Source organism: Seriola aureovittata, chromosome 14 (genome assembly GCF_021018895.1).
Source record: "Seriola aureovittata isolate HTS-2021-v1 ecotype China chromosome 14, ASM2101889v1, whole genome shotgun sequence".
Taxonomy (NCBI): Eukaryota; Metazoa; Chordata; class Actinopteri; order Carangiformes; family Carangidae; genus Seriola; species Seriola aureovittata.
Window position 1 is genome coordinate 15,553,641 of NC_079377.1, and position 22,074 is coordinate 15,575,714.

Sequence of the window (22,074 nt, forward strand, 5' to 3'; positions counted from 1 at the left end):
CCCTTGATGATTTTCAAGATAAAATATGGAGATGTTTATTCAGACTTCAAAGAGAACGTTCACAACTTCATTTCTCGTGTGAAATTGGTTGAAAATTGGTAGCGGACATATTACTGTGAATGACGCAGTCGAACATGAACACTAACACAATAACTTTTCTGATAAAGTTTGGACAGATAGATTTTGTTTCACGAGAGAGAAGCAGTTGCTTATTTACACATCCAGCAGTTACGGAGCAACATTATCGTTCATATGAAGTTGTGTTTGTGACCATCTGTTGAATATACAGCAAGTCCAGTTTTTTTTTAGCTTTGTTTTTGGTCTCCTGAGGGAAATATCTCTCTTTAGCTGCTAAATGCTCCACTATGTTCACCAGCTAGTCACTAGGTGTGACTGTTTTCTGTTTGGTGTTGAGCAGGTAGTGGACATGGACTTATAGAGCTTTTTGGTTGAAATCTACTGTGACTGGAAAACACTATGAGAGGAGTGAGAGTGAACCAAAACAGTAAAGTTCCAGCTAAACAAGTTAAAACTCACTTTAAAACTCTGTAAAGACAAGGGAACTGCAGATTCAGGTGAGAATTCTGTAAGTTCCTCACTACCAGAACCCCTTTTCACATTGTTGTTTATTATATTGTTATAAAAGTATCAATTATTATTATAGTGTGTATTAAAAAGATTGTCATGGAGGCTATATAGGTGTAAGTTTAAGGGTGAGTACATGGTGTCTCTCTATTTACTGACTGACTTTAACAACTGGGTGGATGAGAGAGGTTACAAGATGACTAAAGTTTGAAACGTGAGAAAAGGACATTTGAAGGGTTAATAAGAGGCCTAGAGAGAGCAGAACGAATGCAGGAAATAACTATGTCCAACATACTTCTTGTAGGTGGAGTGCACAAGTACATACTGGAAGCAAAAACACATTTTGGAAGCAAAGACCACCCCTCAGTGTGCTGATCTTATTTATGTAACTCAATGTGTCCATCTGCTGGCTGTTCATGGATCTGCCATGATGTCATCTTCTGGCACAATGAGCTGCAACAATCTGCAACTTGTGATAAACTGATAAAGAAAGAGCGTAATAGTAAATCAAATACATTATAGTAAAATTATTTATTCAAAAGCGTCCCAAGGAATCCTTTATCATATCTTACAAACATGTGGTATACGCACAAAAACAAAGTGGGTGAGAAGTTTACAGAGAAACATACAGAATAAACAACTTATTTCTTGGAGACAAAAAATATTTCAACTTGATTGGCAAACTAGAGGACAAACATTAACTCCACTCTTCATCCTTATCAAAGCACTCAAACATCACTAGAGAGCCATGTTTCAACCAATACTACAAATATTATCTGAAACCAAAACATGGCCATACGTGATGAATCTACTGTTCTCTTAAAAACTAAGAAACTTTTCTCTGTAAAAGTGAAATGATTTGACAATGCTACAGAAAGGAGGGGGTCAAACTAGTCTCAAACATTATTTCTCTTATTGGCTTCATGATGTCACAATGAAAACAATGGTGTATTCTCAGCTCCCTTTGACAATGTTGAAATAATCGCGTGACCATTATTTATTTGGAATTTGTATAATCTAAAGCTTAGTGCAGTTTTTCTTTCAACAAAGCTCATCAGTTTGATTTGAAATTAAAGTTTCACATAATGAGTTAAATCTTTTGCTTATAGATGAACTTGTGTAATAGCCAGTCTTTACAGTTCATTCATAGTTACACAAAGAAAACTGAACAAGTCAACATGTACATGATTAGGATCATCAATAAGGACGCATTTTCACATTCATGGAAATCAATGTTTGCACACATATGGCCAATTATATTACCATCTCTGCGCATCATGCTTCAGTTTGTTCCCCACATTTAAGTTCCACGTTAACTGTTTGCTACTTCTAGGAAAAAGTTTGTTTTGGCGTAAAAGATACAGTCTTTAAACTGAAAGGTAGCAGCTTGATTTAGTACAAGACAAACTATACAAAGCACATACAGATTCATTACAGACATGCTCAGAAACTTTGCCTGAAGTTTCTGTTTTTACAACTTTGACATTCCCTAAACTCAGCACAAGGGTCACATTGAATATTTTCTTCCACATCTCATCACTAAAAAGGTTACAAGAGAAGACAGTAATGAGGATAATTCTTCAAAATGGGACTCAATGTGGGGAACAAGATTGGGGCTCATTATCTCCCGAGCAAGTTGCAGCAATGATGCACAAGACATGTCCAGGTCCATAACAACTTGCACCATGGAGAGTTTTCTGATATAATTTCCAATTAGGCAGTGATGTTTAGCAGATAAAGTTGGGGTGGAAAACAAAATTAGCAGACATGATGGTGTCATTGATTGCTGGTTAAAGACTGGTTGGTGAAAAATGAAATGTTACAGACATAAAAATACAATTAACAGTCATATTTTCTGTTAGAACAGCATTAACCAACTAAGCACAAACTGACATCATAAATAAACGGGACATTTCACTCACTGCACTTAAATTTGGGAAGACCAATCTTTTGGTAAGGCTGGCGTAGTTGTTTTTACATTCATGGGAACGAGACTGTTAACTAAGTACCACCTTGTACCGTGGCGTGATCACACCCGCGGCAGCGAGATACAAGACACAATAGAACTTGAACTGTTTTACAATCAAGCTAAGAAAGGCACTGGAGTAATGTTATACCACATTAGATTCTTATGCTCTCAGTTATCCATCTTGAAAAAGGTAAAAATCTAAAAATCTTTTGTTGGACATCATTTGTTTTTTGAAAAATAAAGTTTGACATACTTAGAAAAATTATTTTTTGCACCTTTGACTCATTTTAGCAAGGACAGTTTACAAAAAGTAATTTGCTATCAAAACGAAAAATGGCATTATGGCATTTTGGTTATCAAATAAGCATTTGATTGACACTATCTGCACTAAAAATCTTATAAGAACATGAAGACATGAACTATGGTTTTGTGCTGAGAGGAAGAAAAAGTATTTGAGTCCTTATGGCCAAAAACGTTTGAGTTTGTTTGTTGAAATGCTTCATAGATCTGCTACAAAAGCAGAAACTTATGTGGCCCGTGAAGAGGAAAAGACATGAAACAAATATAAATTAGTGCTATGTATGGACAAATACTACCAGAAGAGAAAAACAACAAAAGAAATATACATATAGATACACACAAGGAAAAAAAAAAAAAAAAAAAATACTTGGTGGGTCACAGTGCCTCCCATTTACCCATTTGGACATGATGTGTCTGTTACTAGATGTGAAAGGACAGCGCTACATTAAACAGTTCCATCTTCCATGGGTAAAAAACAGCACTTATGGAATTCACGGTCCTTGCCTGCTGTGACATGAGAGGAGTCACTGGATGTCCAGTCTGCTGTACTTTAGACCACGATTCCACTGCAGCGCTCGCCATGAAAACGGCAGCTGATAGTTACGAGGGACCATACCGTTGACATTCTCTTCAAAGTACTGGAACGGTCTGTACCACCACACCCGCGAGAACGGGTTACTTTGTGATGTCTCCTTCAGCGACTGAAAAAAATCAAAGACACAAGTGCTATTAGTGCGGTCATTGAATATCTAATACACATTTCCTTACCAGTTTATGTTTTGAACGAATTACTTCAAATTATTCAGGGACTACTGTCATTTCACATTGTGTCAGCTGTACTTTCTGTTCTTAAAGTCTTTCACATGTAATCTTTTACACACAGATAAAAGGCAGGAGGGAAATCAGATACTATGGTGTACTTGAGAAACAATTTATAGCTAAAATAACCAGACGAGAATATATTTATTTGGCCAATTCAGTGAATTAAAATTCAAGATACTTCATCAGATTAATACCAAAATACTACATTACCAACAAACTGGGACAGCTACCCTTCCTCTGCCCAAAAATCTACCTACCAGCACCTCCAAAGCTCAATAATTAACACATCATATTTCAATCATTTAATCCATAAAAAAAAGCCACCGTGTAAAAATGACATGGGTGTTATTTATCAAACTATTTCCAGTCTTTAAGCTATCGCTACAAAGTGAATAAGTATATTTCCCAAAACATCAAACTATTCCTTTAAAAAGGAAGCTACGTATAACTATAGCTGCCTCTGTAAAATATACAGTACAAATCTGTGACAGTTGATATCACATTATCTATTGTCATGTGGCCCAACCATGTATACAAGATGCATTATATTCTTTAGTGCCCAAGGAAAGTGCATCAGCTTTCCAACTTGTGTTCCACTTAACAAAAACAAGTGTATATGGAATAACAATCTGACTGTACATTTCCCACCTTGACCATTCTCTGTGTATAAACTCGATGTAACTTCTTAGGTACTAAAATAAATGTACGAGTTTGTTTATTACCAGATAAAAACAATAAGGACTAGAGGACAAATGCACTGAATAAACCTGTGTACCAATTGACTTCACTCATTTCACTTTTACTTCAATTCAAAATCCAAGGTAACATGATTACCTGCTGGTTGGCCATAGTGTGGTACCACCAGAAGAGACGTGTAGTGATAAAGTATGCCACCACTACATCCACAGTGTAGTGGTCATGGGCCAGAAGGATGCAGAAAATTCCCACAGCACTTAAGATCCAGCAAAACCAGTGGTACCACCAGAACCGCTTGGGAGAATCTGCCAATCAAACAAAAAAAAGTTATACCAAAGACTAAACAGTATTGACCTTAGAGAAGAGGCTGCATTCTTTCACAGCTAAATGGGCCATCGGGGGCAGTAAATGTGATCTAGCTGGTGGAAAAACACTGGCCTCAAAGGTTGAGAAGAGACATTGTGGCTCTTTTGCAGAAGTAACTGTTCTCCTTTTCCCCACTAGATGTCGCTGCTGCATCAATCAGGTCTGTCAACACAAACGTGTTGGAAAAGCATTGCAGGACCATGTGATGTAGCAGAAGACACAACTCTTTACTCAAAGCTTGCATGAGTAATGTAATGATTTCTACAACTTGACATAGCAGTTAAAATGCGACAACTTCCAACCCTTGGACTTTGTCTTCAACCAACTGGGTGTGTAAACCAAAAGTTAGGTAATGGAAATGTCTGCTGAGGAACAGAAAATGTGGTTCTGTGACGGAGCAATATTTTAACACAATAACATGTTAGCAGATGTGTAAGTGAATAGTGTAACATAACATTTTCACATTTCCTGACAGAGCAGAGAAGTGTGAAAATCAAAAAGAGCTGAATGTTATCAGTGAGATACAGATGACAGGAAAATTGTAGCATGTGAACCTAAAACTTCAGTTATGAAACTGAGTATATGTTGTTGTAAGTACAACTAAATGTCAATTAAAAAAAAAAAAAAAAGATAAAAATTTGGAGATCACTTACACTCCCTGATGAAGAGGTATGTTAGTGTTAACATAACAGTGTGGCCACTGTACAAATAATCTCCACACATGGTGTGGGAACCTGTGATAGATAGGCCCCCACCAGCAATCATCTTCATTATTCTCCTCATCTGTGCCTCCCAGTTCCCGAGAAGCTAAAAGAAACAGTCATACATTACATCAATTTTGGATTATTAACAGGTATAATAAGGAACTACTTCTACTAGCCTTTCTTCATAGGTGAGGACAGCCACCATCAAGTTTTCAAATTGAGTCTTGAATCACCTGTAATGCCACCTCTAAGACTTCTCCATTGCTTCTGAGATAATCTTACATTGCATGTGCATTTTTTTCACCTTCTATATTTAAGTACAACTTTTTTTCTTCTCACTCATCAAATTGTCTCATTTTGCTACAAATGTTGCACAGTGATATAATTTGAGGAGCAGTTACAGAGATCAAAGGAATCCCGATGCTTCACCTTAGAAATGATAGTAATACAGTGTAAAATACATGGTTACAAGCTAAACTCCCACACTCAAAGGTTTTTAGTTAAAACAGTTTAAACAAATGTATTATCAGCAAAATGTAGTTGAAGTATCAAAAGTGGAAATACTAATTTGGGTAATCAAATATACAACAATGGATGGTATCACATGAGCTTATCCTACATTTGCAAATAAAGTCATTATTATTTAAATAAACCATCAGACACATTTGGTGGAGTAAAAAGATGATTTCCCGCTACTATTTCCTCTAAAACATTAGTAGTAATGTTGAAATAAAACATAACACAAAGTGGGGAAAAAATCAAGTAGAAATATCTCAACTGTATTTACAGTAAATTCAGTAGTATTCTTTTTTTACTTTGACTTCCTCAGAAAAACCATAACCTAAACAACCCGTGTTAGTGTCTGCATTTGATAACACATAATGAAGCAGTGCCGCATCCTTACACAGGAAGTAGTAAGGCGGTGTAAAATAAGTGTAAAACATGCTTCATGTTCCATCCTATTACCTTTCTCCTACACTTAAGATTTGGTTTGTTTTAAACATGACAACTTCCCCCTCCATAACAACTTCAACAGTTTTAGTTGCCCAAACTCAATTTTTTCTCTTTTTTTTTTTTCTTTGGTGAATGCAATTTTTTAACTTTACCAGATGAAGGTTTTTAACAGTGATTGTGCTTCATCTATTTTCAAAATTCTGACCAGTCAGTAAGTCAGTATGAAAGAAAATAGTGATGCTTTCATAGCATTTGCACTATTTAACAGGAACTACAAAAAGTTAAACAATCACTTGAAGGGCCTCTTCCTTTTAAAAAAAAAAAAAAAAAACAAAAAAAAAAATTTGAATCTTCATGAATCACACATCTTGCAATCAGCGGTCAGTGGCGAGAACAGAAGAGGTTTCATTTTGCTGAATTTGCCCATTCAGCACATATTTTCCAAAAGCAGTTAAGTAAGACGGAACCCTTCATAGTGCTGAGAGAAATAAATGTATGTATTATACCTTTGGAGAGCACTTAAAGTGCATCCCAGGAACAGGCAGAGTGGTAATGTACATTGTAATACACCGGTACATATAGAGTGTGCCCACAATGAAAAAGAATCGCCTCCCAATAATCGACCTGGAAAAAAAGACAAAGAAAATGAACAATGTGACATTTTAATTTAGTTTGAATTCAGATTAGAACTCATTAGAATGTGATGTTTTATATGTCATTTACTAAGAGCTTTCTGCGTGTACCTGTGCTTGAGTAGAATCCATTGTATAAGCCACAGTCCAACCAACAACATGCCATTAATCTCACAGATGGAGAAGGCCCACTCCACCCTGTTAAAGAGGTCAAAGAACTTATCGGGCAGTGGTGGGGTATGTTCTTTTGGCGGTACTCTCTCATGGACCACTGAAATGACAACAGTGGTGGTAACAAAGCATACCACCGCATAGAAGAACGCTATGCCTGTCTTCCTCCACTCGGCAGGGAACGAGGAGCGCATAGCTTCCATAGTAGGAATGGGGATGTGGACCATCTCCATCCTTAAGTCCTTCCTCCCCAGTGTGCCATTCCTCTGGGGCTTGCTTGTCCCATTAGGTAGCCCACCGGCATGCCCGTTTGCATGACCGTTTTTGTGAGCCTCCATATGGTTCTCTAGCCTCAGTGTCTCCAGTCGCTCCATCATCTGCTCCCCGCCATCTGATGACACCAACGAGAGGGGAGGATTCTGGAAATCTGCCTTGGTGAGCCTGAGCATGGCGTGACCATCCATCTGACGGAGGGCCTCTATATACTCTGGCATCCCCTCTTTGCTCAGCCAGTCAGAGACGTCCTCTGCTGACCATGCTGCCACCTTCTTCATCTTTGCCAGCGGGCAATTTAGAGGATTAGGAGGTTCCTCGGACTAGAGAGGAAGGTTTGCAAGAGGTTTGGCAGTCTTATGGGGCAGTGGGAAGTCCTCTCCAGTTTTGGCACATGGTGTTTCTTGCACCCAGAGGGCCCCCAGCCTCCTCTAGAAATGATGTAGAGAAAGTAGGCAGCAGGGTCACTCAGGATTAAGTCCAATAGATAGCAGGTGAACCCAGTGGCCTCTTTCAACTTTCTTCACCTCATCAGCTTTTTTCCCACCACACACTGCGCCCCTGTTAAAGGAGAAATAAAACGCTGTGAATCAGAATGTAGTGACAACTATCCACTCCCATTAAACAAGAACATGATTCAAAATCCCACTGATGACTACCAAACTCTAGTTGGGGGTAGTCCTGGACTGGATACCAGGCCAGACCAGGAAACCCACTGTGACTGAATAAGGTAGCAGCAGTTGTTTGGACAACTCTAAATTAATGGAAATCACAGCTCCGTTTTACAGACATTAAACATTAAATGAATAATTCACATCATTCTAAAGCATTTCCAACAGTAATAACAACAGTACAAGGATTTGATCGATCAGCAGGTTTCCCCTCTTTGATCCTCACTGCAGGGGAACCTTTCGTACATCAGTGGCAACATCCGATTAGCCTTTATACATAACCCTCTTTTCCAATGAGAAGAGAGTCAGCAAACATAACTAGTGTTTATCACTTTTCAACTGCCAACATGAACTGGTTCCTGGTTCAAAACCACTATTATTGACAACGGTGTGTAAATAGATCCAAGGTGAACTGAAGGAAATTTGATAAGCAGAACAGACAGGGTCAGACACAGATAAATCTACATTTCCACAATTTGAAGGCGTAGACTGCCAAGACTGACCATGTAATTTAGGTTACTTAACCAATTTATTACTCAAGACAAACAAACAAACTAAAAAAAAAACGATGAAAGTTTAGGTGCTTCTACGCTGTAAATATAGCAGATATATACCAACTATATTATATACTATACTTTTTACCATTTTTGGTTTAAAAAAATAAAATCTCTACATTTATTCAAATCATCAAAAAGCTGCCAATTGATTATCTGTTGATCCAATTTAACTTTTCCATAGTGCATGTTTCTCATCCAGGCTTCAGGCAACCGCCAAAGCTTAGCAATAACAAGCAGATGAACTCACACATCTGCTGCATATCATGCATTTGTTTATAGACTGCGATGTCGGTGGTAGACACAGGGTGGCCCTGCTTATGTTTGGGGGAGTATGAGCTACAGCTGGAACCAAGTTCTAATCTACAGCATGAACAGGAGGGAAAGGAGGAGGATGGCAAGGAAACAGACTGCAAGGAGGAACTCATAAATCAGAGTGAAGGTCAGTGCTGAGCATTGAGGCAGCCCCACCCCTGGAATGAGGCAATCAGCCAGCGGCCAGGCCCCAGCACAGCCAGCTCAGCACAGGCCAATAGCAGCTAAATACACTGGCAGGCCGGCCAGTTGGCAGGACAACACACTGCACATCAGTAACTCATCTCACCTCAGCTCTGCTCAGAGGCCTGCTCATTTAGGCCAGAAAAACAGGGCCAAATAAAATGGGCTGTAAGATGGGTCATCTACAACAACACCTGGCATCATATTTATTCCTGCTGAGGCCCCGAGAACAATCTGACCCAATAACCCCAGGATTCTAATGTAACATACAAACACGAAAGAGGAAGTGTAAAAATAAGCATATGATAGCATGCAAATGGCACAGCATGAGACTCCTCATTCCTATGTGACAACCCAGCTGTGTCTTCACATGGTGTGAAGAGTGCAAAGGAGAATGGGATTTAGTGGAGATAAAGGTTAATAGAGACAAAGAGCACTTACATCAATCTGTTAACAGTGTGCAGTTGAGACGGATCAAAGATTAGCTGTCACTGAGTCAGCTGTGTGCTGAGGACCTTTGGTCTGTGAATCAGCTTACAGCGTGCTCGGTGAAGAAATAATCTCACTGAACTGAACTGGCAGTGAGAAAAACAAACTAATCCTGAAACCAATAAACTAACCATTATTTACCCAGGGAATACAGGGATTTCAGGAATACTGAATATGGGTTGCTATCAACTTCAAAATTACTGTAGCTGTGTTTTGTGACTTGTAAGTTAGAATTGCATGAGAATATGCATATCAATTTCTGTTATGTTACTCAAGCATGGAAAGAATACACAATGCATACATGTCTACCTGGAGTACACACGTATTTAGTGACTTACTTTTCACTGGCTGTAACTTGATCCTGCAGGAACATATAGATCCCGAGGTTGTGGAAAATTCACATTTCTCCCAAGCAAATCCTTGTGTGCAGAGGTTAACCAACACCTTTGATAAAATATTTCTGCCAGAAGAAAAACAAGTGGAAATCTGATTAAACGTGACTTCAGGACAATATTGTTTGAGAGCAGAGAACTACAGAAACAGAGGAAGGTCTGGAAATGCTTCAGTCTTATGATGTTGTGAGTTTTGATACGAGATAAAGATGGAAAAAAAACAGTGTAGCTCTTCCCTAAACACACAATTGAAAGACTTCAGTTTCCCTCCAGCACTTATTTGAATATGACAACATAAGAGGACAGGATTGTTACTTGCCACATTGTTGAAGCACAGAAAACTTTTATTTTGAGCATTGAGGTGTATATTTACTGGGCAGGGAGTTCTATTGTGATATGTTTACTTATTGTAGGCTCCACTGACATTGTTCATTGAGCTGCGGATGTTTAAGGTGTTAGGGGAAGTGCCTTTTTTTTTCTTCTTTTGTAACTAAGAGACACAGCACACACACACAAACACAGAAGATAATAGAACTGGGATCTTTGAAGGTTTTTAGAATTATGTAAACGAAACTTTTAATATTCACGCTGCTCATAAGCCAGCACAGAGTTCACACTTAGTGAAGAGATAAATCAAGCAACCAGGTGTCCCCACAAATCAATAGACAAAAGGAAACTGACTTGATGCAGAGACCATACACTAAGAGCTAGATTTGACAAGGTTTACTTTTATTTTATTCTCCAATGCTTCTCACACATGTAAAGCTAATTTTTCCTTGCTTTAAATAATGACATTTTTACTTGAATGACTTTCGGTGCAGTACAGATGTGTGCTTTCGCTAAAAACAAGCCCTGACTCTGTGTATGCCTATTGTGTGTGTAAATTAATTACTAATGTCAATTGCATTTTTAGCATTAGGGGCCATGGACTGTATAAACTTAACCAATTGGTTTACATATATCATTTTAACAGCACCTAGTTTTGCGTAAAGTCATTATTTACCTAGTATAGGTTTACTGAGTATATCCCTTTTTCAACAACTCCCTGTTCACTAGGTAGTCACATTTCTCTGTTTTTCACAGAGGAAGTTGAGCAACAGGGTTTTGGGTGGGGTATAACTTTATGGGGTTCCCCAGGGACATCACAGTGGTGCTCGATGAGCCTGCCTGCTTTAGTACAAAGCCGATTGCCCGTTGCTCTAGAGCTGAAATGATTAGTCCATTAATCAATTAGACAGAAAAGTAATTGTCATATTTCAAGCAAAAATAGTGACAAAATGCAATACATTCTCAGGTTCCAACTTCTCTATAAAACAATACTACTAATACTGATTACCTTTGGGTTTTGGACTTCTGATCAAACAAAACAAGACATTTAAAGATGTCAACTTGAGCTCTGTGATGTTGGGATTGTGATTTTTTCACTTTATTTGACATTTCTTATTCCCAAGTAATAATAATGCTTGCTTCTTCCATTCAAAAGTGGATAATGTTTTATTAAGCAGCTATAAATGCAACCTAGTAAAAACATCACGGGCGGTGGTTTTAATTTGTATGCGTTTCGTGTAATCGCTTCCTCTACTTTTCAGATCTGTCTTTGCTGTGTACACCTTAATCAAGCGGAACAGCCACCACAGATATAAAAACTAACATAGATCCCGAGTATCACTCTAACAAACTAAAAATGACAACAGTAATGGTAGCAATACAGCTAAATTTGCTGTGCTCAAGACGTACCACAACTTCTCCTTCATGTGGAAAATCTTTCCCCCCTTAAAGGTAATGGGACTGGGGGAGGAGATGGGAGGGGCTGGTTGTTTAGCACAAGGCAATGCATGTGACATCACCAGAAAAAGATCCCACCCAAGAGCAACAATATGTCAAGCTGACACAAACATAAACACACCATCCATAGCTCATCTTTAGGCAGCCAAAGTGGAACCAAATGACTCATTCACAATGGCTTTGAACGGCTACAAGTTTAATGTAGACAAGCAGACCAGATGTACTCTGAGATTTCTAAGCAACTCTGTGGTTTTTTTCTCAATAGTAACCTATTTAATTTCCAGTTTTGAGCTTTTAAAAATGACTGAGTGAATTTGAGCTTCATAATAAAAGGGCACCTGTGCTATGTCATAAGTTCCCTCCTCTCCAACAGGACTGACCTCAGTGGGGAGGAAATTTGTTCCTCTGACCTGTCGCCACTCTCTGTCTTTTAGTTTCCACCTCTTCCTTCATCCTCCTCCCTGCCTGCATGATCAGGAACCAGCGCCTATTGATTGTACTTTCTCCCACTCTATCTCTATTGCTGCACATTTTTTCCTGCTGTTCATTTCATTTTGATGTCTTTTTTTGGCCTTCAAAAAAATAAACAGTTACAACTTCTCCTGGTGAAAAGAAAGGTCTTTGTCAAATTGGCAAAAGTACAGATACATGAATATTTCTTGGATGCAAGCACAGATATATAGTAAAGAGGTTCAACACACAAGATATGTATGCATACAAGTGTGTAAGGAACCAATTACTTTTACTCTCATTACTGTAACGAATTTGTAACTTGTACTTTTTGTTTTTTTTTTTTCAAATCAGCAACTCTTACATTAGTATTTATTAACTGATAGTACATTTAACTTACATTTTTACTTGAGTAATTTTACTTTTACTCGAGAAAAATTAAGTAACAGAACTTTTACTTGAGTAAAATTTTCCAGTACTATTTTACCATTGGTCTTACCAATATTACAACCTCAACTGGAATATGTAGCCAACTTCTGACAAATGCAGTTTGTCTCCTAGGTAACAGTAACAATCACTGAACACTCAGGTCAGGAAGTTATCATAATACGGGCTTTTCAACAGCATGCCTGTGCCTGAGCTGGTTGCTGAACCAACTATGCAACCATTGCAGTGTTTCCACCATGGAATCCATGACAAATGCAGGACAGTGCCATCATCATTTAAAACTAAGCTCATTTATAGGCAACTACAAATTTGCAAAGATATAAAGGTACACAAGCCTAAACTAGAAAGATGTAGCAAATCAAAAAATTACAAATAAAAAACAGTGACTACAACAGAACAAAAAAACTGCAGATGGCACAATGAGTCACTCAATATTTGTTTTTAGCAACTATGTTTGACAGGATATGAAAGTACCAATAACCACAGGTTTTACTCAAGTTACAATAGTATACAAGCAAATAAAGTTTCATTAACTTCACAAGCTAAATTCTCAGCTTCTCAAATGTGAGGCTTTTCTGCCTTTCCTTGTCATATATGATAGTAAACTGCGTTTTGGAGGGTCAATCAAAACAAGAAACTGGGGGCCTGGAGAATTTTTTTATTCTACATTTTTTGATATTTCTTAAATTAATCAATTAATTGAGAAAATAATGAAGTACATGATTCTTCATTGTTGTTAAGCTGTGTTTGTTAATCCAAGTCTAATTAGGTAAACTTTTAAACTGACAAATGTTGGCCAATGCATAAAACATTCTGCTAGGGCCTCTGTCCAGCAACAGCACCTACTCCTGTGGTGGGCGAATCTGAAATCAAAATTGCTTTATTCATAAGGGCTGAGCCTGAGAAACCAGTACTGTATATGATTTCACTGATAGTTCTCATCTTTTACAGCTCATGTTGCATTTAACCAGGTTATCTCAGGTGTGATACATTTGCACAAAATGGTCAAATCTTTGGACAGTTACAACAGGCACAACATGACACAACCTGCCAACAATGTAAGTCACATAAAAGCCAAACAAAGATAGTATTCCCCCTCAAAAAAGAGGGAATATATATTTTCTTTACAAAGAAAACAACAACACCATGATTACACAAATTAGGGATATGGCAAACAAAGCATGTCTTTAAATGCTTTGTTAGCCATATCCCTAATTTGTGTCCTAAGGGTGTCCTTTTCTTTGTTAAGTTTTTTAAAGAGTATCATCCCTTTACAGGTTTTTCATCTTGTGAGACAAACTAACAATGGGGGAAACAACAGGCTCTCACCTGTATCCCTTTACACCTGGAATACAAACCCCCAACAGGTAGACAATGCAAGACCAATATTTACACAACTGGCCCAGCTTGGTTACAGTGAAAGATATGACGGTTAAAAATTAACTGTGTATGTTATGGATTACACCCTAGTTCAGCTTTATAATTAGAATGAGTTAGTATACTTACACCAAGCATTATCTGTAAGTCACTGACCAGAAAACATTCATAATAAGAACTAGAATTACCGCCTTGCGGTTGTATGCCTCTGCCAACTAAGCAAGTTGAAGGAAATTACGGTCACAATCTCCCCTTCTTGTGTTACATCGTTGAATAGTAGCAAGTTATTGCAGAACATTATGTTGTCAAAGTGAAGTTGACATTTGACTATTTGGATAAAAAATGTCATTAGCCTACTGCATTTTCACTTTTGTGTCAAATTGCATCATAATTAGCAAATGAATTTGTGAGTTGACCTTTGACCACCAAAATCTAAATCATTCCATCCTTTAGTACAAGTGGACATCTGAGTCAAATTTGAAGGGATTTCCTTAAGGCATTCCTGAGATATTGCACACACAGGACCAAAACCATGCATTTGTGAGGTCACAGCAACCTTTGACCATCAAAATCTCATCAGTTCACCCTTGGGTCCAAGTGAGTGTTTGTGCCAAATTTGATAAAATTCCCTCCACGCAATATGGCTGTCACCTGGGGGGAGGCATAAAACCCTTGGAAAAATTACTCATACACCTTAAAAAGAAAACTTTGATAATGCACTGTGAACTTCTAAGATGCTTAGCGACCAGCAGTACATAGCCCATCTTAATTGATCTATTTGGGAGGAACAGACTAAATGATGTGCATACAGTGTTTGCCAAAAGTGAACACATAGGATAACAAAATGCTTGGAATATGCAGTGTCTTAGACATTAAAAGGTCAGCTCACATAACAAACATGTTACCACTTACGATCCCTGCAAATAGTTCCAGTGTTGTGTGCCAAGGATTGGCTGTATGATTATGCTCTTCTTGCATTCTTGTATATTGAACAATCAGGGTCAATGCAACTGTAGATTATGTAATTCAAGCTGTCAGCAATACCAAATCAGTATTAAAACCATGCAAATGGGTGTTAGAGTAAAAGATGGCCTTATCAGCACTAGCATCAATTTTGCTTGCGCAATCTTTTTTTTTTTTTTTAACCACACTTACACTTAAAATATTGCTTGCAGTTTTAGTTTTCTATTGTCAAGAAATAGCAACAGAGCAACAGATTACTCATCACCTCAGGAGGAAACAATGACTCATAGCAATTGATCAATATATCTGGAATGTTGATAAACATGCATAAACGCATAAATCACTTCCAGGAGAACACTTCCTCCAGACAATACCAACCTTCTTTGGATAGCACTGTATGTAGACCTGTATTAGATAAAAAATCATCCTATTTACAAGAAATGTACAAACAGTCTTGGAAAAAAGGTCAATGGATCTATAACAGCTGACAACAGAAGCTTCAAAATGTCTATTCATCATCCATTCTTCATAAGAGGTAAAACAAAAAAACTTTTCCATTTAATTTTTTCCACTGTGGTCACTTTATAGTGTTACCGAGCGCTGGTCATATCTCCATGATTGACTGCATCTGCGTTGCTAAACTAAACTACATTCAGAAAGTTTTGAATCAATTTTTGTGCTGTTCTGACATACAAAATTTCCATAATATATAATAATTTTCCTTAAAATTAGCAATTTCTATTCCCACACCCTTTCCCTGCGACTAAATACCTTGATCACCTTATCTCCAAATCATTTAAAATAATGTTGATAAAATGTTAATGGCAGGGGCAACATTTTCCTTTACTAACCTGTTACAAATCGACTATACTGATCTGTCATTACATGATATTAATATCAAGAAAACACAGAGATAGGATAAAGTCTATAATGCCAAATAAGTCTGCTTCAAAATGTGCCTCTTCACGCAGACCTTGGCAACCCTGCTCTCATAGAACAATTATTATGTCCAACCAGTCTGTTAATTAACAGAGCAAGGTGTTTGGCCAAGGGTAGAGATGAGACAGACCGTGAAACATGGATGGCTCTTGCAGAAGTCTCGGAGGAGCTGAGCTGAACGGCACAACAACTACTGTACTGGTAGGTGCTATCTGCTAATGAGAAAATCACATGCGGCTTTATGAGTCACTGATTAGGATGTCAGGCCCTCACAGCCCCAGAGGACCAACACACAACTTGCCTAGACTTTGTTCAATTATATGTGGTGCAGACACATCAGAAATAAAAACTAGAATAGCTCACAGGGGACTTGTTTTCAACAGGGAGTAATTAGTGTTCAGCACAGCATTTAGCGCATCTTTTCAAACATCAACTACCTGAACTTCAAAAGGTCTGTGTCAAATGACAAGAGACAGTTAAACAGACCTGCAATAACTTTGCATGTTTTGGCAGAAACATGCAACACTGTTTTATTCAGTTTATCAAACTGAAAAATCATGTTTCTTATCAACAGCACTCTTGAATGATCACGGAAACCCTGTAACATGGACTAAATTAAATACACTCATGGTGGCATATTAATACATTTGTGATTTTCTTGGACTTAAACTCAAAATGAATGTAAGCCTTCAATTTAAGACACATAACACAACCTGATAACTCCCTACTGGCCTGAACAAAGCTCTGTGGGAACTTTGGAGGCTGCTATATTGTATTACGCAATTTACATATGAAGATGTCATCCATTATACCCATTTAATGATCATGTCCGATGATTTTAAAACTCTCTAGTATTGAAGGAAAAAGCACATTCACTATCAGGTAAAGGAAAAAACACTCAGCTAGAAGTTCATCTGCTCCTGGATGTAGTTACATTCACACAATTACAATTTTCGTTTTCTCTCAGTCATATCCGAATTATGTACACACTGTTGCATTCTTACACATGAACTTTAAACTGGGCTTAAGTCAAGGGTTAGTCAAGTGGCAACACCCATAACCACAAAGAAAGTTATCCATACTGTACATTATCATGTACAGGAAAGCATATAGCCTGGAATTCTGCAATTTCCAAAAAAGAGGTTTTACAGACGCAGCTACTTACATGCATTTATAGTAAATTATTCTAGGTGTCTCCCTAATGACAACTGTTTTAAAAATGATTACAAGAGAAAAAAGAAGAAACAAGATACTTACTATAACTACAGATGAATGCAGAGAAGCTTTTCTGCACAAAAGATGCACACTATACCATTAAAATACACTGAGATGGTGGAGTTTCAAGTTGCTGTAGAGCCAGCAACTAAAGGATAGTAAAGAAACCATCTCTCACAAGACTTTTTTTCACATTCACAGTTTGTACCTACATAATTCTGTGTTTATTAATGTGGAGTTTTCCTTCAAAGACAGCTGCAAACTGGCCTGCCACTGCCAAAAGTTACACAATCTACCCTCAGCATAGCATCATGTTGCATTAAAAAAAAAAAAGAAAAGGCCAAAATGTGCAAAAAAATTAGGGCAGGAGCAGGTATACAGAAGTTGGGCTACTTGGGTGTCTGGTTTACTGTTTAAAATGATCACACCAGCATACCTTAAAATGAAAATACTGTCATTTTGATTGTTTGTAAACCAAACACCCAGAGAAACTTCATAAACATATGTGTAGAATGCAGGAGGAAGTCAGTTACTCGAAACAAGTCAGGACAGGGGGATACCCAGCTCAGGTGTAAGCAGGCTAGACAATAGCACAAAGAAGAAAAGAAACTGGCTTTCACACAGGCAGCTTGCACTACTTAAAATTCCTGACCAATTCTCTGGCTCCTCACCCTTGTCCACATGCATTTGCCATTACATTTGTCATGTACTTGCATCTTCTAGTCTAATATAAAACCCCACATGCACATTATTTCTTCTCAAATTGTGCCAAACTCACTAAAGCTGTGTGGCTCCTTCATTTACTCAAACAAAGACCAGTAAAATGAGATGACATTAGACTACTTAAACACTGCCCTTCTGTCCCACGAGGATTATTAAAATTTCATTTCATATTGTGACATAATTTCTTCTCTGAAATACACGAAATAGGCGACATAAAAATGCTAGTGCTACTAGCCTAGATTTCCAAAAAGCAATTGGAGGCCACAGGAAACTGGGACATCATGTGAGTGGCAGTTAAACTTCATGTGTTTCTAATTATGGCAGAAACAAGATTAAAGCCATTACATATTGTTTCTCTGGAGACAAGTCTATGATTGAAATCAAATGATCAATGGCTTTTGGCTGGCACTAATATTGTAGTGCCATATGCTAGAACAACAAACAGGCCAAGGCCATCAGGTAATAGCATTATAGCTAAGCTGTGGTTTGAGTATTGAGGCTCAAATACACTGGAGAGCAGCAGATACATGCATTTGCAAATGTGTAATCATTTTAGAAAGGTCCAAAAAGCATTGTCTAATGTATATCAATGTTAGAATGTATTAAGACTCAAACTGTATTTTTCCATTAGCCTTCTGAGGCAGTTTTGATGAAATGATAAGCAATACAACAAAATAATTGTTGGGCCAATTACCAGGGATCTGCACACTGTATCAACAGCACCACCAAATGTAAAGGAGCAATGGTTTGATTTCACCTATATCTTATTCAGGCTTTGTCAGGCAAACAAAAATTGGCAGGTAATGCAACGTTTGTACTGGCAGTGACATGTATACTGTTGGCTAAATTCAACTTCAATTTCCAACAAAAGTCACCATTATAAACTTAATAAAGATGGATGTTATGGCACTGCTGTTTTATTGGATTACATTAGATTGTACAGATGTACTTAATGAAGTGGCCATTGAATGTATATACCTTTATATAAGTCTATGTGTCTCAACTGGATGGAGGGGGACTCAGTTTTGGCACATTTTTACCTAGCTTTATAGAATGGGGTCTTTGATAAGATAATTTTAAAGATAGTGTTCGGTCTTTTTGTAAACTGAATTATAAGCTGATGGTTATAATAGTTGTAATACTTTCTTAACAAACCTTTGTTAATTGTTAGGTGTAAGAGTATATCGCTTAAGTCTGTTCTGCTCAAGCAGAGAAGTGATTACTCAGGTATTTGGGGGGTTTATGGGAATGATCACTTCATCAAAACACCATAAGACTTTTACTCTCCTTTTTAAACACCACAAATATGCACTGTTAACACTCAGTAGGTCTTTAGATAGACAGGCCACATTTAACTAAAGATCTGTAGTGTGTGTATTAACCTTTCCCACGTCGTGTGTCTGCAACTGCTCTCATCTGTTGCTGTCTCTCACTCTCTCTCTCTCCCCTGATCTCTGATTTTCTGTATCAGTCTCCTCTGTCTCCCTCATCCTATCCTATTATCATCTGTGCCTTGTATATCTTTCCTAATTTCCAAGTGCTCTGTTTTCATCTTTTCTTCAAAAAGGTCAGATATTTGCAGCACCTGACAATAACATGGATTACAGATAAGTGCAAACATCACTAACATCTGATGCTCTGCCTAGGTAATCAGTGATATCCAGTAGAGGTATGATGATTTCATTCATAGCATTTACATCTTGCTCTAATGTCATTGAATTAACTGCAGCCTATGGAAATAACCAATAGCTTCAATAGAGAGGCAGGAGTCTATGTGCTTTCCAGAGTTATAAATACACATTTTTTTTAGTTGAATAAAGAAAATTGTATAAATATCACTCACAAAAGAGTTTGCCTACTCTCTAAACAAAACAGTGGCAAGAAAGTGCTTTTTCCAGTTCAGAGGAAGTCGGTGATACAGGATATTGTTAAGTCAGTAAGTTTTGTTGTCAGCTCAGACAGTTTTCCAAGGCTGAATCATAGCTGCTGTGCCTACAGAAAACTCATTGTTTCCAGTGCCTTGCTTGTCAAATGTACCCGTTTGCTTGTTGATAGTCTGACATGCTTTGCTTTGGCAATGAGGTTTTCTCTGCAACTGGGCTGGATGCAGTGACAACAATACATCCCATTGACTTACTTAAACATTATGCAGCCTTCACACAGACTGCATTCACACTGTTTATGTCTGTGAAAAGCTGCTTTCTCACCAGTTCCTTTACACAGACGTCTCCCTGTTTATTTCGATCACCGTCTCTGTTGGCTCAACTATTTGTCCCTTTCTGTGGCCTTAGTGGATCTCGGGTTAGCTGCCACACACAGCATGTCTTGCTAACAGGGCGGGCGTGTGTTTTTCCGACGACACAACTGTTCAAACACATCTGTGATCGAGTTTACCCCCTCTTTCCCCACAAGAGGAAGGGACGTGTCTGTAAGACTTTATGGAAAACAGTGCTAAATCAGGTCACCCGTTCTTAGGTGAATAAACCAAGGCAAAACAGATCCCTAATGTGACCCGGCCGAGACTAGAGAACAGACACAAGATTGCTGTTAAAACTCTGGGTTAATATTTACTGAGAAAATCAGCTGAGAATATTTTCGGCCACATTCACTGCCACTGTAACGTTAGTAGACACACCTGTGAGACAACGTTACGTCAAAACCATGACTGACACAGTTGGCTATACGTGCTAAAAACACTGCTTTCATTCACATTAAGACCTCGGCAGCCTCTGTATACTGTGGCTTAAGAGCTTATAGTCTGAAAACCTAAAAATAGATGAGCAAGCTAGCGTCTTCAGTATTTAGCTAGCTAGCTCACTAGCTACAACAGCCCACCCTGGGCTCTGGTAGTCGTAGCGAGATTTGGCATAACGGTTAGCTACATGACTGTGGATTTCAATGCTACAAAATGTTTATTTGTTTTTATTAAATAAGATATTAACCTGCTCTAGGTCGACTTGAACACAACGCGGATTGTAGCTTCCAGAGTGTAGCTTCTCCGCCCATCACGTTGAATCGGGATTAACGATAACGGTAGATGTTTTGTCGTCAACTGATAAAATGTTTCAACACAAGGCCAATGAGCAGCGTTAGTTAGCGGACGTTTGGCAGTAAATATAACGTTCAGGAGTGGTTCGTCAAATATAGTGCATAGCAGAGTAACATAGCTTAACGTGTGGTACGATACAGCTGTTTATCTGAGTTTGTGTAACACATTAACTAACAGATGTCTTGCCATGACTTGGAGTCACAGTGTTAACTAACCGATCACACACAGGGCTTAAGGGGCTTCGCGGATGGCTAGGTCTGCTTTCGACAAAACAGTAGTAAAGGTGTGATTACCTTGCTGTCGAAATGTTGAAGGACTTCTCCTCTAATAGTGGTTATCACCGCAATGTGGTACGGATCGCTCCATGGGTCTGTCCGGCGTTATCGTGGGTAGGCATTTGTGACTGGAGAAGCGGGAGTTCCCTTAATACCGTCACCTATGATGCCTTCAGGTACCATCATAAATGTCGGTCAAGATACCCACACTTACAGTGCACACGCGATTAAACGATGGAGTAAGGTGTGACATGTCGCAGCAGCACAGTCAATTTCCAAACAAACCAACAATTACAATTGATTTAATGAAGTATTTAGCAAAACAATACTCAACAACACACGTTTTCACCATTGAACCGCTCCATTTGGAGCACCGGAGGAGCACTTGAATGCAGCATCAGTGACAGCTACGCAGAAAATCCAGCGTTGGAGCAGCAAAAGCCAAACCCAACTCACTTTTCTGAAGCCATCTGTTGGTGAAGGTTTGAGCACGCCAAATATTATTTGAAAGTAAACTATGCTTTGAAAATATAGCCCTAATTGCACAAAAATAATACAAGGATATATTACAGCAAAATAAAGTCTCAATGTACTGATTATTTAGCTAATTAGATCATTGTATCAGAAAGTTCAGGAGAAGTAATAGGTAATCTAGTGGGTAGGGCAGCAATGTGGTATCAGTATTGCAATATTCATAAAAAATAGTTTTTGCAATAAAGAAAAGAAATTACATCAAATTACAAACATTAATTTAGACAACTGGTTCTTAAACACA

The 22,074-nt window shown here is 38.1% G+C and overlaps 1 protein-coding gene across 2 annotated transcripts; it reads right to left on the reverse strand.

Annotated features, from left to right (window-relative positions):
- Positions 1–1,097: 1,097 nt before the first annotated feature.
- On the reverse strand, positions 1,098–21,440 carry sgms1a (sphingomyelin synthase 1a). 2 transcript variants are annotated; one of them, XM_056395787.1, is made up of 7 exons: positions 21,318–21,440; positions 10,023–10,144; positions 7,140–8,033; positions 6,903–7,020; positions 5,392–5,545; positions 4,511–4,677; positions 1,098–3,555 (listed from the first exon to the last, which is right to left on the reverse strand). In XM_056395787.1, exons 3-7 carry the CDS (start codon positions 7,751–7,753, stop codon positions 3,379–3,381), a joined length of 1,230 nt encoding a protein of 409 aa, XP_056251762.1. In that variant the 5' UTR covers positions 7,754–8,033; positions 10,023–10,144; positions 21,318–21,440; the 3' UTR covers positions 1,098–3,378. The 2 variants fall into 2 exon arrangements, with proteins under 2 accessions (XP_056251762.1, XP_056251763.1); XM_056395788.1 differs by lacking the exon at positions 10,023–10,144 and having other exon boundaries at positions 21,318–21,413.
- Positions 21,441–22,074: the final 634 nt, after the last annotated feature.

What these genes read in the sequence shown, in the direction of transcription:
- sgms1a (XM_056395787.1), bottom strand. Translation starts at nt 7,753, where the DNA reads ATGAAGAAGGTGGCAGCATGGTCAGCAGAGGACGTCTCTGACTGGCTG. An exon ending in TGGATTCTACTCAAGCACAG is followed by an intron (nt 7,021 to 7,139) that starts GTACACGCAGAA and finishes CTTTTTTTCCAG; the next exon opens with GTCGATTATTGGGAGGCGAT. An exon ending in ACTTTAAGTGCTCTCCAAAG is followed by an intron (nt 5,546 to 6,902) that starts GTATAATACATA and finishes TGTTTCTTTTAG; the next exon opens with CTTCTCGGGAACTGGGAGGC.